The 21471-nt window shown below is 37.1% G+C and overlaps 1 protein-coding gene across 1 annotated transcript in view; it reads right to left on the bottom strand.

The window, feature by feature from the left end:
• The window catches only part of CNGB3 (cyclic nucleotide gated channel subunit beta 3), a 66226-nt gene that overhangs the window by 27883 nt on the left and 16872 nt on the right, over nucleotides 1–21471 (bottom strand). The window contains exons 4-7 of the mRNA XM_054059017.1: nucleotides 5181–5335; nucleotides 3594–3779; nucleotides 2725–2933; nucleotides 792–842 (exon numbers count right to left, since the gene is read on the bottom strand). Of these exons, the coding sequence (XP_053914992.1) occupies nucleotides 792–842; nucleotides 2725–2933; nucleotides 3594–3779; nucleotides 5181–5335 (601 nt within the window). The remainder of the gene's footprint in view (nucleotides 1–791; nucleotides 843–2724; nucleotides 2934–3593; nucleotides 3780–5180; nucleotides 5336–21471) is intronic.

Here is a 21471-nt window from a genome sequence, read left to right as displayed (position 1 = left end):
AATAAAACTGTACATATCAACTTAGTTCTATTTCTGTAAGTTTGACTCTATCCTAATCACTTGCCTGTGTAGCGTATATCCTGCACTTTCAGATAGCTTAACCTCAAGTAGGTAAGTACTGATACAACAGTAGCTGAGGCAAATTTAAATCTGAAACAAGGCAGGTACAAAAGTATTTACAGAAAACAAGGGGGCAATAACTGAGATTAAAGAGATGTGGGTCTAGTGTCACAGAGCTGTATGTGTATCAGGAATTCAATAGACCACTGTGCAGGCAAAAACAATATTTAGGAACAAAATGAACAGTTTTCCTAAATAAAATGCATCTTAGTTTTTACAAAGTGTAATGAGAATCAAGGCTCTTTGTTTGAATTTTTGTTTTCTTGTTTAAGTGATGACCTGTCCAGTACCACATATAAGAGTTCACCAAACAGAGTTATCATCTAGCTTCAAGACTTCTTATTTTGTTTAATGAATCTCAGACAAACTGTGCTATTGCCTTTCAGTTTGTGTGAGGATGACCTCAGATAATTTCAAAACAAAGATTATTATTAATTCTATTTTATTCATTTATTATTATTCAGCATAATATTTATAATTATTCTGTTTTACAAATAAACACTGTTTATGAAGATGGCAGTCTTCAGCTGATGAGCACTAACATGCCATCAAGCCAATGTTTTCTGGTGATGTTCTTAAACCAACTGGGAGCGTCAATGGATGAAAAAAATCCTGTGAAATCCTACAGCCAGAACTTACGTATTGACATCAGTAACCCAGGGTCTGCTCACCCGAAACTTCACAGTGCTGTGGTAGAATTTCTTCATTTCCACTTTGTCTGACTATAGTGATAACAAAAAGAGGTAAAAGCATAGTCAAGAGCAGAATATCAAGAATGAGTCTCTGTTACTCAATAATATTGATAATTCTCTTCAGGTGTTAGGGATGATGACAATTATATTAATGTTCTAAAGGTATGAATGGAGAAATATCTGTAGGAAGAAGTAGTGGTTTCATTAGACAAGTTTACATCAGACCAGATTTTATTAGACTTACTTGAAAAAATCAGGTTTGGGATTTGTCTGACTTTTTTTCCCCAGTCTGACTGTTATTCTGGTAAATGTTGCATTCTTCCCACAGATCTTCCCTCTCAAGCTATCAGTACCAGGTTGTGCTTGACCCAAACCCCTTCAGTTTCAGGGCTGAAAACTATTTGACTTGAGTGGTTCCAAGAAAACTGCAGAGAACATTTCTGATGATGCTGTACAAAATTAGCTCTTTGAGAGACAGCATTAACATGCTAGCATTATTAGCATAATAATCAACATTGCATTCATTAGTAATTATTAGCTATTTATTTTCAAATTACTCTCCATGGGAACTAATGCTAATACCTTAATAAGAAAGGGTAATCACAAGTATCTAAAGAAATGTTATCTTTTATTATACTTTCTCTACTTATACCAGGGACATTTCGAAATCAGCTTTAAAATCTTAAGGATATTTCCATGCCAACTTTACACTATTGTCAGTTTAAACATGAAACTATATTCAGGAGGTCAGGCTGTAGATGATCTCTTTGTGCCCTAAAATCTATGAATTGTACAAACAGCTTCAAGGGAAATACAAGGTAAGCTTCCTACATTAGACTTTTAACCTTGTTCATAAAACTTGAGTTTTGTAGGATTTAGGCAAGATTGCCAGTTACTGAATGTCTTAGCATGGAAAAATACTTTACGCTGCACTGAGTTTAATATTCAGCTGCACTATATTTGCAGAGTTTTATTTGAGATTTCTCTGTGAAGATATCAGTAATATCTTGTATGCACAATGTGTAAAAGTTTATGTAAAATCACTGAACTAAAGCTAGTTCCAAATTACTTTTGAAGATATTTAATTTCGAATTTTCTGTCTGTTGGGCACAGTAATGTCACATTAGTTTAGTTACCTAAACTAATTTTTTTCTGCTTTGGGTTTTCTTCTATAAGAAGTAAAAAAGGTAAAATATCAAAAGTAGGGAAGATTTTAAGGAATAGTTAATGTCTAGGTGCCCCTTTGGTATGGTAAGGGCAAGCTTTTACATTTTTCAGATACTTCCTTAGAGTTTTATTCTGATTTTTTCTATAAAAAGATAATACAAAAATAGTAGAAAGGAGCAATATTGAAGGTATATCTTTTTCCCAAATAAAATATCTCTAGTAATATCTTTTTTTTCAAGGTATTTTGAAATTACATGAATCCCTGTAAAAAAAAATTGGCAAAAACTCCCACAGTCTTACAATCTGTAACAAAACACACATATCGCAGAAATCATGCACTGTCTTCAACTATGATTCTTACACAAGGTGACTAGAATGCTGAAATATTCACATAAATGTAAAAACACACATGTAACATTTATGAATGCATAGCCATATAATCACTAATTCCAGTGGAACTGCATCAAGTTACTCTTGGTATGAAAGACCTTTTGCTTGTTCCGACTGCTCTCATCTGTTACTTTCAAATTTGTTTTTTCTTTTTTTAAGAATGTAGGCAATGAATATGTTTCCTTCTTCCAAAATAGGATAATGGAAGGTCAGTGAAGAACATAGGTGTTCTGTGATAGATAAAAATGTTAAATAGATTTGGCATATCAGGAAAAAATATGTCAGATTAGAGAGAATTTCTTAACGTACTTCAACACAAAACTACTACCTGTGGAAATCCACTTCCAATACTTACTATTATATCTCCACCTTTTAAAAACTGCACTCGTGGCTGGAAAATCAGTAAGTCACACAGGTAGCAGATATCGCATATGATGTCTACAGCAACCCAATATATTATATTACTTGGAGTTTGATATGGAAACACAAAACGTAGGGGAATAAACCAGCAATTCCAATTATAGGCAATTGTCACAAGCATGAGCCATGCTACATAACGGCGATCTGAAAGAAAAAAACATTATATTGTATTTACAAGCATGAAATTAGAATCATTTCTCATTCCTTTAGATGTATTATACTACTGCAGTCTCCGGAAACGTTCCTGCTCAGAGGAACCTACTGTTATCCCTTTTTCAATGGCACAGTCTGGTAAAGTGATACAGGTTGGAGCTAGAAGACACACTAAAGAATTAGCAAAATGGAAAAAAGATGAATTTATGAGAGCATCTAGAATTTAATGCATCTGAAGAAACTCAATACATTTTGCACACTGCTGCTGTATATTATAAAATGTTATAATATAACTTATAATAACATAATATATTGTGTTATTATATTTATAAGTAATATAATATATGTTATAATAATAACATATAAGAATTATTTGACCCTAATGAATGGGAGAAATTCTAGATCAAGAATCAGAAGACTTGGGGTTTAATTGTGGTTGGTTTGCATGCTAGCTTTGTGCATACCATCTGTACAACTGTTGTCACTTTTCATGTCTGTTTGGAATAAATGTTCTTTGGGGCAGGATCTGTGCATCCCTCTGAGTTGCAAACTGGAATGTGGATTTTAAGATGGCTTACAAGTACTATGTAATACTAAGTCACTTCAGTCCACCTTTACTCCATTCTATTGCATGCACAGCTTTTAATTTACCTGTATATGAGTCTATGCTGTCTGGGAGCTGCAGATACTCCATGTATTTTTTCAGTGGAGGTTTCTTGAATTTACAGCACAGCATGTCACAGTAATGATCCTCCTCTGGCTTTGCTTCCACTTCTTCTTTCTTTTCTTCTTTTTTTTCCTCTTTTGGTGGTGGTGGTGGCTTCTTCTTTGATGGAGCTAGGTACACAGAATGCCGCAAAAGGTGACATTTTAGTAGCAGCTCATTCACTACACCCTGTTTTAACGTGTACAAGACCTTCATCATGCTGAAAACTCTTCTAAAAACACTCAGCAGTGACTAAAGCTACAATTTACTGTGATACTGAATGCATTAGAAAACAGACTGGAGAATAAAGTCAGCGCTGCCATATTCATGTACATCTTCTATGAAGAACATGTAATTCATATTACAGAATAAAACATATTATTTATTACTGTGCTTCCTTGGACAGTGCCCACAACTAATACCATAAAGGGCTGACAAAAAATAACATCATGTATAATCCAGCATTCATTAATGCAACTGGGCATTTATCTTTACATAACTATTACAAATAATAGTTAGGATGGAGGCAAGAAAAGATGTCTGTGCTATGAGCTGATCTCTTCCCCTCTCCTGAGAACTGATTTGCCTGATGCAGCAGATGAAACTAGTGGGAAGCCTGTGGTTTTGTGTGTTTCTAGGCTTACAGAAGTCTTGTGGCACTCCCTCGAGCCCAGTTCTTCCATCTTTAGGGTGGATATCTTTGTCCACACATATATCCTGTTAATTCTGATAGCTTTACCTCTAAGTAGGATACACAGTCCCAGCAGTAAACTGGCAAACTGTGTCTACTGTGACTTAGGAAATGAATTATTATAAGTTCTACAAAGAGAATACAGGAGGTAAATGAGCAAAGAAATAATGACAAAAAGAAAGCAATTCCTTTGTCAACTAGTACAGCTTATAATATTTCAGGTGCTATTTTTTCCAGCTTATTAAAAAACAGGTAAGCAGTAAATTCACCACACTCAATTCTTCGTGAAAAGAAAAAAAATTAGTCAAACTTTCCTCTAAAGAGGAAAAATATTGCATTTGTTTTATGTTTCATATTTTGTAAAAAGTACGTTTAATATCATATGAGTTTGCTGTATTCAAAGCAGGTACTTAAAATCCTCAGTGTGTCTGGAAGATTTCTGCCATGGGTAGATTTTATTTACTTCTATGCAGCAGAAGTTATCTCTGACTAGTAGCTACTCATAAGATATATATATTTCTTCATACATTTCAGATTCATCCAGCTATCTGATATCTATGTTAAAATATATAAAACTGCTTAGCAGGGATGATTCTATACATTGCCCAAGGTTTTTTTCCCCACATTCTTTAGTGATGTGGTTCAAAGGTAGCTCATACTGAAAGATCTGGTTTACTGTAGACCAATAAGGATAGATTGAATTCAATGGGCACAAACTGATCCATTTCAGTGGACAAACTCTATAATTACTTGAAAATTTTATCATGGTATTTTCTGTTCTCACAAAATAATTTTCATATATAAACTCAACAAATACACAGCTATATCTGGAGTCACTTACAAGCTTCAGGACTGCCTTCAGGGGAGGACAGCACTGGGTCTTTCAGCTTATCCTTATAGACTGTTGTCCTTTCCCGCATTTTTCTGACAATCTCTTGAAGCTGAGCATCAGCATATTCATTTGTTTGGAAACCTGAAGATGTTGGCTTCTGTGTGCTAGTTAAAACAAAAGGAAAAAGTTTAATGTACCGGGAGTCATTGGAAGGAAACTGTGTAAAGCCCAACTTTGTTTCTTTCTTTGCCTTTAACATTTTGTCTGAATGCTGGCCATTCGTGTGTTTGTTTTGTGGCACCAGCAAAGGCTAGTGGAGGTGGTGCAGCAGCAGACCTCCCCAAGGACAGAGCTTGAGGATGTCACTCAATAACATGGTGACACTGAGCTGATATTCTGGCACTCATAACATTTATTCAAACCTGAAGACTATTTGTTTTCAAACACCTGCACTCTCACATTCTGCACCAAAACTGATGCTTTAATAGGATCTATGCATATGGTGCGGTCAATTAGAAAATCTAGCTGAAGGTATTTTTTTATTAAGTCTTTTGAAATTTTATTCACAATTACTTGCTAGTGTCTGATTATGCAAAAGGGCTGTTTTGGAGTACAACCCAGCTGGCAGGTGGGCATACATTTAATCTTCCTCTGTGTGGAGACCAGGATATGGAATTTCTTCTGTATCCTAGACTCAAGAATTTATAGCTCATCTCACACACTGGTGTAAAAGCTGGCTGGAAATAGCTATGACCAGCATGAGGCAGCTTAAGATCTCCTCCCACAGAGATCTCAACTGTCACCCTGTACCGAAATTCTGCCAGCTATGACCAGTACAGGAAATACAGCAGAGAATTTTCTTTCTTTCTTGACAGTTTTTCAGCGCTGTCTCAAATATCAAGGAGATGTTGGTATTGCAGCAAGGGAGGAAGCAGACCAAGAGTGAGGGAAACTTGAAATTCCCAAATTCTTGAGAAGACCTTCTCTAAGATGAGTAGAGGTAAAGTGGTATGACAGCATCTTCAGGAGGAAATGAATTAAAAACACTCCGAATTGATCTTTGAATGAACACCATGTCTCCTGAAGACCTAAATTACTTTGAAGTTCCTAACAGAAGAAGCTGTAACTAAAAAAAGTGTATCAGAGAGGGTTACATGTAGCTTTTTGAGAAGCACACTTTTCTGGAGACACAATACACATCACAGTGCTCAAGGAAGTATGATATAAGGATGTGAAAATCCTTCAGCAATAAAATAATTGGATAAAGTGGATATAAGCTCTTAAAAGCAGAAGAAGCAGAAGTCTGGAAGTATGTGGTTATCATTCCTCTAATTTCAGTCTTCTGTAGTGTCTGTTTCTTAAAATTCCCCAGACAGGAGATTAATCAAACAGTTCTGATACACTTTGTAATCTCATCACAGTTCCTTTTGTGTCACATACTCCCTTTGCTCAGGCCATCTGCAGTGGAATGAGATCCTTTCTTGTTTTGAGCTAACATGTCACAATTAGTTTTTCAGCTTTCATGCAAAGAATTTAGAATAATTCTTACTCTTTGCTGTTGCTCTATTTCCTCAGGGCATTAGCTTATAGTAAAATACACTTATCGCAAGTGTGACGCTAAAGGCCCCTTCTATCTGCTTTCTAGGGATAAGCTATAAGATGCATGGAATTTTATTCTTATTTCACAGCACTTCTAGTAAAAGTTGAAGTCTCATTTTTCATAAATTTGATGCTTTATTGTTGCAGTGCAGCCCAAATGAGCCATGTTGTTATTTATTACTGATTAGAAACTATGTAAACTTCTTTAAAGCTATTTGCCCACAGCTGATGAGAAATTGATTTTCCTTGCCCTACTTCTCATTTGGTTTGCATTATATCTTTCTCTATTATTTTCTAGTAACAAAATGCATACTTTAAATTTACTCTGGTTAATATAGATGAAGGAGGCTGCATGTTGAATACCGCTAATTTGAAGTTGTGTGTTTTACATGTGCTTTGTGTGGAGGTGCACCTTAAATTGCCTTGTCTAACGAAGCCCTGCAAACTGCATTCTGTTTCTTGCATTAGTGCTTTGCCGTGAATGGGTGACACCAGTGGCATGCAGCTGTTTTTCACTGCATGTGGTACACTTAGTGGAAATTAAGGTCTGGCTCAGCATCTCCTGACTGGCCTGAGATCATTTCCCTGGTAGAGTTGAGGTGCTCTCATGTTTTTCTCCTTTCTTTTTTGTTTGGTGGTGTTTCTTTTACTATGTGTGTCCTCTTTCATGTGGTAAACTTTTTATTAACTCTATTAATATATGTTTTACAAATCCATATACATAAACACACAGCTGCCAGGAGAACGTGACAGCCAGCAGGAACAAGAGTACATTTTCCAGGTCAGAGACCCTGCTACGGTAATTCTCATTGAAAACACCAAATTTAATCATTTTAACTTGTACGTCATACTACATTGCAATATTTTCTGCTTCTGGTTTGATACTCTGCAGTCTTTCAAGTCTTCTGCCTGTCAGAAAGGTTCATTTGACTTCTGTTTTCAGCATGCTCTTTTAAGGAGATAATGCCTCATTTTGAATTTGTAAATTATGGCCATTGTCACCTCACAGTTATAATTACAGACGGTATTGATTTCATATTGGGCTTCTTTCAGTTTTATTCTCAAGATGAAAGCTCTCAGAGGGTGACCAAACTTGTGAATATCAATAAATTTCTGATTTGTCTTTGCCCATGTTATATAACTGCATAGTTTGTGCCATTCAGGGGCAGATCTGCACAGTTGGAGGTAAATCTGCTCCCTTACTAACACGCTGCTTGACTGGGCAGAAAGATACTTTGCCTTCAGTTTCCTGTGCTGAGCTGTGCTGAGTGCTAGGATTTGTCTCTAAGTTAATAAGTCATTCTCTAACCAAATATATCTCTACCCCTTTTGCAATATGTTACAATAGGCCTAGGTCTATAGTGCTTAACTGCACAATATAATCCTTTACCAAGTGAAAATATTTATTCCTTGCAGAAGTAATAATTTTGCATGACCTAGGCATGAAAAATTCAGGACCATAGCTGATGTACTATGTAAGCAATTTTATTGTTACCTCAAACATACTTTGTTTAACTATAGCAAAATATGTAAAGATGGAAGTAATAATAAGTGAGTTTTCTCATGTTTTTAATTTGTAGGCCTTCTCTTTTTAACCTGTAGGTTTTAACTTGTTTGTTTAGTGAATACAATTATAGCACCTCAGTTCTCCCCATGCCAAGAAAAAAGATTCAGGCACCTATACAATAGTGGAAGAAAATGGCCTTGAAAGAACAGGCCATGGAAATACTGTGAGTGTGCTAATGTATGTAACGTCTGCTAAGTACTATGGCTTTGAAGGTTTCTGTGTTAAGAGTTCAAACAAAACAGGGATCAAGAAATGCAATAACTTAAAATAAATCAAGTTTACTCTTTTCTAAGCTGCAATGTTAAGTTTAATTCTTTCTTGCTTTTTGGCCATGAATGCCAAATACTGGAGTTCAACTCCCATCTTTTATCTACGAGGTAACCGCTGAGAAAATGTATTTCACAAATGGATGCTGCTGTCTGGAAAAAAAATCCATACCACTCTTTGCCTGCTTCAGTTATAACTCTTCTTTTTGTAGCACTTAAGAAATTTTTTCCTATCTACTTGGAAATAAAATTCTTGATCTTGCAACAGAACTTTTTATGATTTTATTGAGCATTGATGTTATGGTTTATGATCATATTTACAACCTGTGTCTTGAAAAAATAATTTGTTCTCTTAAGTTATAGAGAATCTCTAATTCAAATAACCAGTTTTCAGAAGGATATGACGACGCATAGATATACAAATGTCTGCAAAACCTGATGGTATAGCTGAGAAAGATTTCAGTGAGACAGAAAAAACGTCATTCTATGAATCATGAAAGGTATTGACTAAAAACTACATTCTTAATTTGTGCTGACAATCTCAGTGTGGATAATTTTATAAAAAACAATTCTAAGTGTAAATTAACACATCCTAAATGACTAGGAAATCAAATGTTTCTCTGTAACAAAAAAAAATGCTAGTTATCTGCTTGGTACAGGTATTCAAAAAAGCTAACAAGGTATTCTGATTATGTTCCCTTTATAGTCAATAGAAGGTTGCTCTGAGGAGAGGTTCAGAATTACTAAGATAGGTTTCTGCTCTGCATTGCCTGCAAATGGAGACTCCCCCTTTACCTGCACTGAGATCTTAGGCAGTTCTAAGAATGAGCTTTAATATTTCATTTAATGACATAGTAACAAAATGTAGAAGCATGCTAGTAATGTTTGATAGGACATTGGATTTTGAACATTAAAAATTACGACTGATTCCTATACAGGAAAAAATTAATTGTTTAGACTGAGTAATAGAAATGAGAACCGATCTAATGCTACATAATGCAGTTATGCATTTAGAAACAAATCACAAGAGTTTCTTCTGTAAATTATAGGATCATCAATTGTAGATGACAGAAGGATAAATATCCAATTGTTTTAGTTAACCAAAAGCAGTCTATAAGCCATACTGTAATCTGGCTATGAAAAACACTGGTGCAAATATAACCCTACAATTCTTCTAACATATTGCCAGTGAAGGAACAATTAATATTGGTATATAAGGCAACGGTGAGAGTTATTCTGACCAGCTATATTCAAAAGATGAATTAATGTAGGAAACTAAAAAATGCATAAAGTCTCCAGGAACCATCAGGGCTACCAGGAATCTGGCTTTAAAAAGGACAGCAAAATAGATTGAGATACAATAGAATCATTGTATATAAATTCAAATTTTTGTGGAGAGCCATGTAGAGAAAAGATGTATTTGGGCTGAGGAGCAGTATTTTGATAAGAATGATTATGAATAGAAACACCATGAATTGGGCTGAGTTAAAGGTCTGAAGAATGTTCCTAAGCCTTTATAGACTGGGATTCTCAACAGCCTTCTAATCTGAGTGAATAGCAATTGAAGCAAGCGTGTCATATTTCAGTATTGTATTACCTAAGATAATGAAAACTACTGTAGGCAGTGATTCTTGAGAATGTAAAGGAATGGATGTAGCATGACAGGAAATCCTTTTCAGAAAACAAATTTGAAATTTATAAAGATTTGGAAAGCAAATAACTGGCTTAACTTGTCTGGGTACCGCCAGGTCCACTGCTACCAAAAATCTCAACAGCTCAAGTGCTAAGAAAGTAAATTTCTAAGATAAATATGTTGTCTTGAAACAAACTGTTTACACGTTAGATCCCATGCAATTTCAAAAAGCTTTTAAGTTTTCATTAGTCGTCTTGAAACAAGTATCTTTCTCTGCCTCATCAGCTTTTCTTCTAAGAGGAAAAGGCAGACCCGTCTTTAGTGAGCCAGAATATTATGTCCTTTTCTGTTTGCTACATTTTTTTAAATACTGGCAGTATATTAACTTTTCTTTGCCATAAAAAAGAATAAGATACTTTTTTATTTTCATTCTATTTTAGAATTCTTTCATTATTTCATTCTATTTAGTTGTTCTTCACAATGCAATTTGAATTTAAGCTAATGTTACTTTTGTCCTACTAACCATTTTCTTGCATATTTCATTAATTTAAATATAGTGATATAATAATAGTTGGGTTGGTTTTGGTTACATATAGAAGAAAGAATAGGCCATAAGTATTAAGCTTCATGTGGATAGTGTGTAAATAAGGCTTTCCATTTGAATTCATGACTTTATCTTGGTTTAGGGTCTTTGTACAGAAATTATGGTCATTTGGGCCCTAAGGAAGTGTTCTTGGAATAAAATGCAGAGATCACTAGTTTCCCAGATCTGATGTTGTATTCATACAGCAAAATGGATATAGAAGCAACAGTGTTCAAGTAAGCCACACTGTATTTCAGACTTATCCACTGACATTGAATGCAGAACAAACTTCTTGATGCAGTACAGTCATCTAGACTGCATGACATTTCTTCTGTTTAGTTCAAAGGTTTGTCACAGCAGCTTCTTTGACAATCCTCCTGGTTACTGAATCGCAACAGGCTGTGTATCCTCTAATCTTCTTTACATTACTCTCTAAGGAGAAGACTGCCTCAATGCTGAACACATGCAGCTCTCACAGATGTACCAGATTAGAATGTGACTAAGTTATTTTAATTAGTTAGAACTATACAAAAGAAAGTAGGAGGAATGTTGAAAGTATCAATTAACTTCAAAAATCCACTTTTCTTTAGTGTCACTGATGATATAAAATTGTTTGACAACACTGGATATTTACTATGATGTAGAAAATAAGGGCAGCTTCATTTCTGACACTAAACACTTCAGAATAAGAGTATAATATTTGAAGAAACAACCATATGATAATGAGAGAGGCAATTTTGCCTCACACATTTCCAATTGCTGCTGTCATGTCATTGGGGCTTTCTTATCTGTAAACGATTAAATCTATCTGGGGCATCTGCTCCTTATCAGAAATTTTTAAATTTATTTCTTATCATATATCCATAACATCTGTTACATTCAAAAACATTTAAATGCAAACTCGTAACTTATTTACATAAGCATATAATAATTTATGGCTAGGGAAAAAAGCATCCTTATCAGAATATGATCCAGTGCTGTAGAGCATAAATCTTTTTTCAAACTTTCCATTCTTCAGTTGCAGGAAATAAAAAGCTAAAATGAAAACACTATGAAATTTCCAATAGTGATTTTTACAGAAAGTTGCAAAAAAAATCTCAAATTTGAAAAAAACAATTTTCAATAAATGCTTTCATTTTTCATCTGTTTTCATACAGATTCTGATAAAATCACACAAACATGGGACTGCAGAGAACTTTGAGATATTCAGTAATCCTAGTCCTCACAGCTCAAAGCAGGGTGAAGTATACCTATGCAATTCCTGACAGATTCTTTGCTAACCTGTTCTAAATATGTATAGTGATGGCTATTCCATAATCTTCCTAAAGAATTTATTCTAGTGCTTCAGTAACCTTGTTGTATGAATTTTTCTTGACTTAAATCGCTTTTGGCACAATTTGTCCTATCCACTGTGAACATGGGATAAAATGTATAGTCCTTTCTCTTTTGTCTTATTTTTTGGCTGTTTCAACAGTTTGATTTTCTATTACTGATTTCTTTGCAAAGGACAAAGATTTATGAAAAGGTCAATAATTCTATGATAACTAAGAATATTTGTTAATTTATTGATTTTCAGCACACAGAGGTGTAAGCAGCTGAATAAGAATCTTTTAACTGATATACATTTCAGGAAGTTTGAATTCAACTAGCACGGGTAAAAATAATAGAGAAGGAAGTGGTGGCATAGATTCAACTTGCATGGCAAATGAAATTGCTCCACTGTTGGGAGCCCTGGCAGACTTTCACCATATGCTATTGTTGCCTGTGTTTATTACATAAAATTAGCCTGGTGCAACCAACTTCATTGCAATTTTGCCTTTGTTAGCGGTAAATTTCTATACAGACACTTGTGCAGGAAGTAATTGTATGGAGCTTTCCTAGTATCACAAAGAAATTTGGTGAGAGAGAAAGAACCTACTGCTTTGACAGGACTTTCAGTTACCACTATCAAAGACCATCTTTTCCCTTTCTGCAAGGCCTGGCCACATTCTTTTCCAAATTCAGCAATGAAGTAGGCATGTCCTTTGTGGACAACCACATCTCCTGAGTATCACTTACCCAGGGCACCTAACAAGTCTGGGCTGCCCGACTCCTTTGACTGCTCATCTGATTCGCATATCTCTACCTGTCACTGTTTCCTCTGTTTTATGCTGCACAACATGGGATATTTTAATCTTAAACAGATAATATTTGAAAAATGAGTAAATAACTAGAGACATGGTGTTTTAATAACAGGTGTTGGAGAAGATTAATTATAGGCATGAATAATTACACTTGTCATGATGTAATAATCATTTTTCCTTTTGCTAAATGGTAATAAGTATTATGTCTTAGATTTATATGTCTCTTAGATTTATCAAGAAAGACCCTGGTGTATTTGCAAATGTTTGGTATAAATGTAATTTAAATATAAATGCAATTTAAATATAAATGTTTTATATTACACACACTACTGTACCCATCTCAATGCTCATTGCTTCACATTTTTCCCTGCAATTGACTCAACAGATAACAGCATAGAATTTTTAATAAATTATCGCATCTTCCTTCACAAAAAAAGATATCTTCTTACTTTGAAAAATGTTAGGTAAATGGAGAATTTACACAAAGTGCCTTTAATTAAAGAAATAAATCAGTGGCAAAGTATGACAAAATACACCCTTGTTTTCTTGCATATAATAAAAAAATAATTTCTTCCTTTTATACAGTCAGAAATAAGAATATTATGAATAATTTAAAATAATACAGGGAAATTAAAAAAAAAAAGGCAGCATTTCACTTTATATAATGGCGTTCCTGCCCTTTTACTTGCTTTGTTTATTCTTCAAGGAAAATCTGCCAAGTTTGCTACCTTTTTAACTTCAAGCTACCTACTTGATAGCAGTGCAGAGTGAACCGCATAAAATAGCATTGGTAACTGCATCCTAAAGATTGGTTAGAATTTAAAGGCTGTAAGAAAATACATCTCAGCAATGACCGTAGCAAGTTTAATCCATTTTGGTACAGGCAGCACAACATCAGCTTTCTGTTTAATTTTCAGGTTCTGAATTTAGCCACTGCAGAAATTCAAATGTAAGCACTAAAGATAACAAGAACTGAAAGACCTAAGCAGAAGAAATGTAAATGCTAAGAAAAGTGTTTTGATTTTTAATACATTAATGTCTTTTCATTTAGGCTTACAAAATGCACTGGATGCGTTCCATCAGTAGTACAGTTTCTAGTACTGCAGTGAGTAGCTGGAAACAACTAAGAAAAGGTGGTGTTCTCTTTATAAAATATGCTTGTAACTATGTTTAAATTGGGATTCTTCAGAAGTGTCCATCATTAGCCATGTTTTACTTTGTCTCAAGTTAATTGAAGTTTAGTGCCTTGAATGTCATCTTTTTGGGTCCCTGGTGTTCCTACAGAATCAAGGATTTCTGGAGGCACTGCAGAAGGTTGATATTGGACCTGTTTCACTAGGGTGCTTAGGTTTCTTGTGATAGGACACGATTTCTCTGAGATGCATGTTTGGTGAATTGATGTGTTGCAACCAGTGGATGGCAAGCACTAATAAGCATGGTAATTTTCTTGGTCAAGGTAATTGAGCTTAATGAAGCACATTACTCAATAAGAACATGCTATCAGCAGGAGTTCTCTTTATTAACCTGGCTATGCACCACATAGCAAATTATCTCTTAATCTTTGTTTTGTTACCTTTTTCTATTAGCCAAATTAGAGACGAAAAAAATCTCCTTTATGCACCCGAGAAGGAGTGGTATAGCCTACTAGGTAATAGAATATTACTATTAAAAAGGTAAACTATAAGCACAAAACTGAGCCTTCCTGAACCACCTGTGCTCACATGGGAGTTTGCAACACTGGAGCTCCCTTTTTTTGAAAGTGTTAAAAGCTGGATTTCTTCATTTGCAAAAGCAGAATCAGAATACATTTATTGGGTAGGAATATTAAACATATTTTGTATATTTTATTAGATTTTTTTTTAATGCATTTCATATGACCTTATTTTGTTCAGAATACCTAGATTCTGAAGGTGGTTTATCATAACTTTTTGTTCCTTTCTAAATGTAATCCAGAATATATAAGATTTTGAGGTGAAATCTTAAAAGCATTTGAAGTCCCGGTTATCTATTGTATTTTTTTTAATGTACTGTTGATTTTGCTGGCTGTGAATACAGATTATCATTTTATACAACATATTGCTGAGTAGGGTTCATGATCCTTGACTGGGGTTTCAGAGTTCTGCCCTAGTATAAATAGTACATTGTAATCAGCTTGGTAATCTGGGAAGATGAAACACTCATACAAATTTATCCAGGCTTAAAGGCTTTTAAAAAACACAGAGGAGGGAAGAGGTCGTAGAAGCTCCTTGTGTCCCTCCATTTTCTCTGATCTGTGCTCTCAGATGCTTTTTACCATTCTTCCATAGTCTACTTTACCTAGGACTTGCTGCAACGTCTCTATTTCATCTCCTGATTCCAGGCATTCACTACTACTTATTCCTCAGGCACCTGTCTCCCCTCCACTCTTACATGCCAAAATGCTTTATCCGGTCTCAGATGCTGTCCATCAGCAACCACAGGCTCTGCATCCATTCCGAGCCTCAGGATACTGACCCATACCCACAGACTGGTCTCAGCCCAGCCCTGCCCAGCTGCCCCAGGGCTGTCTCTGATCCCAGTTCCAGGCACCAACTGGCTGATTGCCTTCCCAGCTTGGCTTCAAACCTGCCTTCTCACCACAGACTTGCCTGTTGATCTGGGCCTCGGCTGCTGGAGAGGCCCCTTCCCTCTCCAACATGTTACCGGCTCCCCATCACTGTGGCAGGGGCTGGTCCTTGTGGCTCCCTGGTGAGGTGCCATACAGACGTAAGTGCTATGCAGCATCTCACGCGAAATGCTCACACTGCATGTTGAAAATGAGCAGGATTGTCTATGCACATGTGCATTTTTATGAACCCTCCCCAACAGAAAGCAATCTCAATGTGTTATAAAAGCTGCGATGACGTTTTGTGCTAGTTCTTTGTTAATAAGACTATGCTGTCTTCTATTAGAGTGCAAATAAGATCCTGAGCATCGTTCTCTTTCCTCATTTCTTACTATGAAGAGACAGCATAGGCTTAGCCCTTCCAGAAATAATTATTGCTCAGCAAGTAGCTATTCCTGGAAATTACCTATTGTTCTGTTACATTATCATTGAAGATGGAGAGGAGAAACAATATATTGGCAAACAGGAATGGCTTGTGTGCAATCCTATCTAAGCCATTAGGAAAGAGACATTGAAAGTTTCAATCACTCAGCTGTAATTCAGTGCCTTGGCACACCAGCCGTTCTTGTGTGTCCCCTCTTTCAGATGCGGTGTTCAGGTGGCTGAGACCAATCCTGTGTTTCTCTACCGCATACCATGACCACGTACTGCTGTATTCTAAAAATGAGGAAGTGCCAAGCAGGAAAGTTGTTTTTTTTTTCTTGTGGACAAACAGTTACTATGAGAATTTTCAGGAGTTAGTGCAGTCTTTGCCTAAGCTATTTCTTATTTAGCAGGAGAAAAAAAAATATTTGTTCTTTCGAAGAAAGCTCAACCCCCTATTTTCCTATTAATAGAGAATACAGGCTGTGCTGCACCATGAGTATGAATCCACTCTAACTGGTGAACTGGAAAAAGGACATGACTGATGCAGAATCTTGCAGACTGTCATATTTATAAGTAGTCTTACTGATTTCAGATAAGTTAATTAGATTAGTATAATTGTTCATAAAGCAATATTACCTGCAATTTTAAAATTTAATGTCCTTACACAGAAGATCATAACCTTTCCCTGAAATTCTGCATGGAGAGACTTGGGTCAGATCTAAATGAAGAATGTCCTTTTTTCAAACAGAAGAACTGTCTTCTTCCCTATTCATTCCTTTCTCTGTCTGAGCATGCACAGACACTTTTTAAAAAATTAAAAGTCACGGTAACAGAAAATAAGATGAAACCATTTCTATTAACAGAATTTCCATGAAAGTTGAGGTGGTCTGGATGTGTGTGGGCTGTAAACAGATATCTATAAACCCTACCTTATTATGTGTCTTACAGTCTACAGGCATACTTATGATTTCTTATGGTGCGGATCAAGTGACTCTCTATTATGCTTTGGCTCTTGAAGGATGATTAGCATTGGAAAATAATCTGTCTTAGTCAAAACATAGTACCAGGACCCTGAGTACACCAGAAGGCCCAAATGGCTCTAAGCAGCCTACAGTGGGACTTCTACTCACCTTCTGCTTGCGGGCCTGAGGTGTCTGCTGAAGCTCAGGCCTTATACACTGCCTGAGCTATGCTTAGGTGTGTCTAGCTCCAGTTTTTTCCCTGGTCCTATCTCCTGGATGGACTTTGGAGCCATGTTGTAGTCTTGTCTTCAGTTTTGTCTCTGACCCTGCTTTTTCTGATCCTCACTGTACTGCCTGGATGGACCCTAAAATCGCTTTGCCTTGTTGATGGACTCTGTTACTATGATCCAAGTATGAACTTGCTGCGTTCAGACTCTCTTGTTGGTAAGGACGTATCTTGCACTGAGTTAACCCTTGACTACCATCTCCCCTTTCCTCAGGGAGCAGCTGACCCTTGCTGCTCCCTGAAATACAGCTGGACAAAATCTGAAATTTACGAGAATTCTACCAACCATTTCACCAACATTGATTTCATTCAGCCAATTAATTTATGAGTCTTTCTATAACAGTATCAGAGAGTCATAGAATGGTTTGCCTTGGAAGACACCTTTAAAGATCATCTAGTTTAACCCTCTGCCATGGGCAGGGACATCTTCCCCTAGCTTAGGTTGCTTAAAGCCTCATCCAACCTGACTTTGAACAGTTCCGCTGATGGGGCATCTACAACTTCTCTGAGCAACGAGTGTCTCATGACTCTCATCACAAAAACCATGGTTCCTTACTTCTAATCTAAATCTACTTTTTTTAGTTTTAAACCATTACCCCTTTTCCTGTCACTACAAGCCCTGGAGAAAAGACTTTCTCCATCTTTCTGATAGGCCTCTTCTATATACCGTAAATACTGAAAGGTCTCAGTAAGGTCTCCCCGTAGCCTTCTCTTCTCTAGGTTGAACCACCCCAACTCTTTCAGCTGTTCTTCCTAGAAGAAGTGTTCCAGACTTCTGACTACTTTGTGGCCCTCTTCTGGACCTGCTCTAACAGGTCCCTGTCTTTATTGTTTTGGGGAACCCAGAGGTGGAGGCAGTATACCAGGTGAGGTCTTGTGAGACTAGAGTGGAGGGGCAGAATCCCCTCCCTTGAGTTGCTTGCCAGACTTTCTGTGTACCTCAGGATACAATTGGCTTTCAGGGCTGCAAGCATACATTACCAGCTCATAGCTAATTTCTTATCCACCAATATCTCCAAGTCCTTCTTGACTGGCCTACTCTCGATCCCTTCATCCCCAGCCTGTACTGATACTTGTGGTTGCCCTGATCCATGTGCAGGACTCTGCATTTGGCCTCGCTGAACTTCATGAGGTTCATATGGGCTCACTTCTCAAGCCTGTCAAAGTCTCTTTGGATGCCATTCCATCCCTCAAGTGAATCAACTGCACGATTCCGCATGGTGCCACTTGCAAACTTACTGAGGGGGCAGTCAATCCCCCTCTCTATGTCATTAGTAAAGATATAAAATAGTATTCCTCCCAGTGCAGGCTCCCAAGGCACACCACTTATTACTAATCTCCATTTGGACATTATCGAAATGTAGATTAAACAGTAACAGGGAAAACTCAGTTGCCAATGGGATACTCAGCTGACTACACTATTGCATTGTATGAACAGTCCTTGATATGGTTTTGACTAGATGAACTAGCACTTTTCCAAATAATTCGTAGATATGGGAATACCCAGAAATTAGCACTAAGTAAAGATAATTCACAGCTGACACATTTTCAGAGAGCAGAGAACTATTGTTCTAGTTGGCCTCACTGCTAGAGTGACTTCAGCATGTTTTATTTAGTGCTATTTTTGTAGACTGCAAGTATCTATTTGACTCCACATATGCGAACAAAATGTTGTAGTTTGAGATAAAGCAGAATGAGTTTTCTGACTTCAGCTCAGTTTCATCTAAGTAACTTAATTTTCCAAAAGTTAACTGGATGTTTCTCAGACAGTGTTTCTGTCTAGTAGCAATAACATGGGGCACTGTTGTGCAGAAAGGTCATTGTTTATACTTATTCATATAGTGACCAAGGCTATCCTCAAGCTAGTGGAGTGCCATAAGTCAAAGAGGAGAAAAAGGTTGCAATTGCAGGGAGGGGCAGACAGGACAGGTAACCTCTAACTGACCAACAGAGTATTCCATCCCTTATATGTCATACTCGGTATAAAACTGAGGGATCGTGAGGGTTTCTCTCTCTCTCTTCTTTGATGGCAGGCATTCAGCAAAGATCTCATCTGTCTGTTTGCCTCTGATCCCAGACCCATGCAATCCTGAATCCATTTCCTGAGCCCAGCTCCCTCCTAGCCTCAGATCCTTTTCCTCGTCTGCTCTGTAGTATTTATGGTGGGGGTGGGGTGTGATTTCATATTTTCATATACTTGTATATATTTTATTACCATTTTTTAAAAATTATTATTATTATGATGATGGATGTAATCTATCTGGATTTCTGTAAAGCCTTTGAAATGTTCCCCCACAACACCCTTGTCTCTAAATTGGAGAGATATGGCTTTGATGGACTGTTTGATGGATAAGGTGTTGGTTGGATGGTCACATTCAGAGAGTAGTTGTCAATGGCTCAATGTCCGGATGGAGATCCGTGACAAGTGGTTTCCCTCAGGGGTCCATACTGGGACCAGTGCTATTTAATATTTTCATCAATGATAGAGACAGCGAGATCGAGTACACCCTTGGCAAGTTTGCAGATGACACCAAGCTGAGTGGTGCAGTTGTCACACCGGAAGGACGGGATGTTGTCCAGAGGGACCTGGACAGGCTGGAGAAATAGGTCTGTGTGAAATTCATGAGGTTCAACAGAGCCAAGTGCAAGGTCCTACAAATGGGTTGGAGCAATCTACAATTTCAATACAAGGTGGAGGAATAGTGTGATTGAGAGCAGCCCTATGGAGAAAGACTTGGGGTGCTGATTGGTGAGAAGCTTGACGTGAGTCAGCAATGTGTTTTTGCAGCTCAGAAGGCCAACCATATCCTGGGCTGCAAATACACATTGCTTCAAAAGAAGTGTGGCCAGCAGGTGGAGGGTGGTGATTCTCCCACTCTGCTCTCGTGAGATCCCACATGGAGTACTGTGTCCAGTTCTGGAACCTCAACATAAAAAAGATATGGAATTGTTGGGACTGGTCCAGAGGAGGGCCATGAAGATGACCAGAGGGCTGGAGAAGCTCTGCTGTGAGAGTTGGGATTGTTCATTCTGGAGAAGAGGAGGCTCTGGGGAGACCTTATAATTGCCTTCCAGTACCTGAAGGTGACTTACAAAAATCCTGGGGATGGACTTTTTATAAGGACATGTAGTGGTGGAACAAGGGGGAATGGATTTAAATTGGAAGGGCGAAGATTTAGATTAGATGTTAGAAAGAACTTATAGAATCATAGAATCACTAGGTTGGAAAAGGCCTTTGAGATCATCAAGTCCAACCATACCTGTCCACTCCTAATCATATCCCTACACACTTCATCTACCTGTATTTTAAATACCTCCATGGATGGTGACTTGGCCAGGTCCCTGGGCAGCCTGTTCCAGTGCTTGATAACCCTTTCAGACAAGAAATTTTTCCTAATGTTGAATCTGAACCTCTCCTGGCACAACTTGAGGTCATTCCCTCTTGTCCTATTATCTATCACTTGGGTGAAGAGACCAACACTCACCTCTCTACAACCTCCTTTCACATAGTTGTAGATAGTGATAAGGTCTTCACAATGAGGGTGGTGATGCACTGGTACAGGTTGCCCAGGGCAGTTGTGGATGGCCCCTCCCTGAAGTATTCAGTGCCAGGCTGGATGGAGCCTTGAGCAGCCTGGTCTGGTGGGAGGTGTCCTGGCCATGGCAGGGGGGCTGGAACCAGATAATCTTTAAGGTCCCTTCCAATCCAAACCATTCTAAGGTTGTTATTATTATTAATTATTACTATTATTAATATTGATAATAATAAACACTGTAGTTTTAGTTTCCAACCTGCAAATCTTTTCCTCTCATTTCCCTTTCCCCAAGGGTGTGAGGGTTGGAAGGGATTTGAGAGTCCAACTACTTGGCTTTAGCTGCAAAATTGGCCAGGATGGGGCTAAACTGTGACACATATTTACATAGATTTATCACATGATAATGGCAGTTGATTTCCTTAAAAACAGTTTAGTGGGTAACTTTGAACACATAGACTCAATAAGATTGCGACCTTGACCAAAGAACAGTGTCTTGATAGACTCTCACAATTTTTCAAGGGCAATGTATTAAATTCTCTCAAAGGCATTTTTTAAATTGTTTTCCCTCCAACACAGAAAGTCGTATACTTGATCTATTTAGTTTATTTTCATATCAATGCAATGATACCAGTGTCATGCCTTCCAAGCTCTACTGCAGAATTTAGTGGGAAACCATTTTGACAGTAGAATTTACCAAAGAGAAACTGTGTTTTTAGAAGATGTTTCTCAAATTAG

The sequence above is a fragment of the Cuculus canorus genome, chromosome 2, assembly GCF_017976375.1.
Source record: "Cuculus canorus isolate bCucCan1 chromosome 2, bCucCan1.pri, whole genome shotgun sequence".
Classification (NCBI taxonomy): Eukaryota; Metazoa; Chordata; class Aves; order Cuculiformes; family Cuculidae; genus Cuculus; species Cuculus canorus.
Note: the sequence above shows the minus strand (reverse complement) of the source record. Positions and strands in the feature narration are given on the sequence as shown.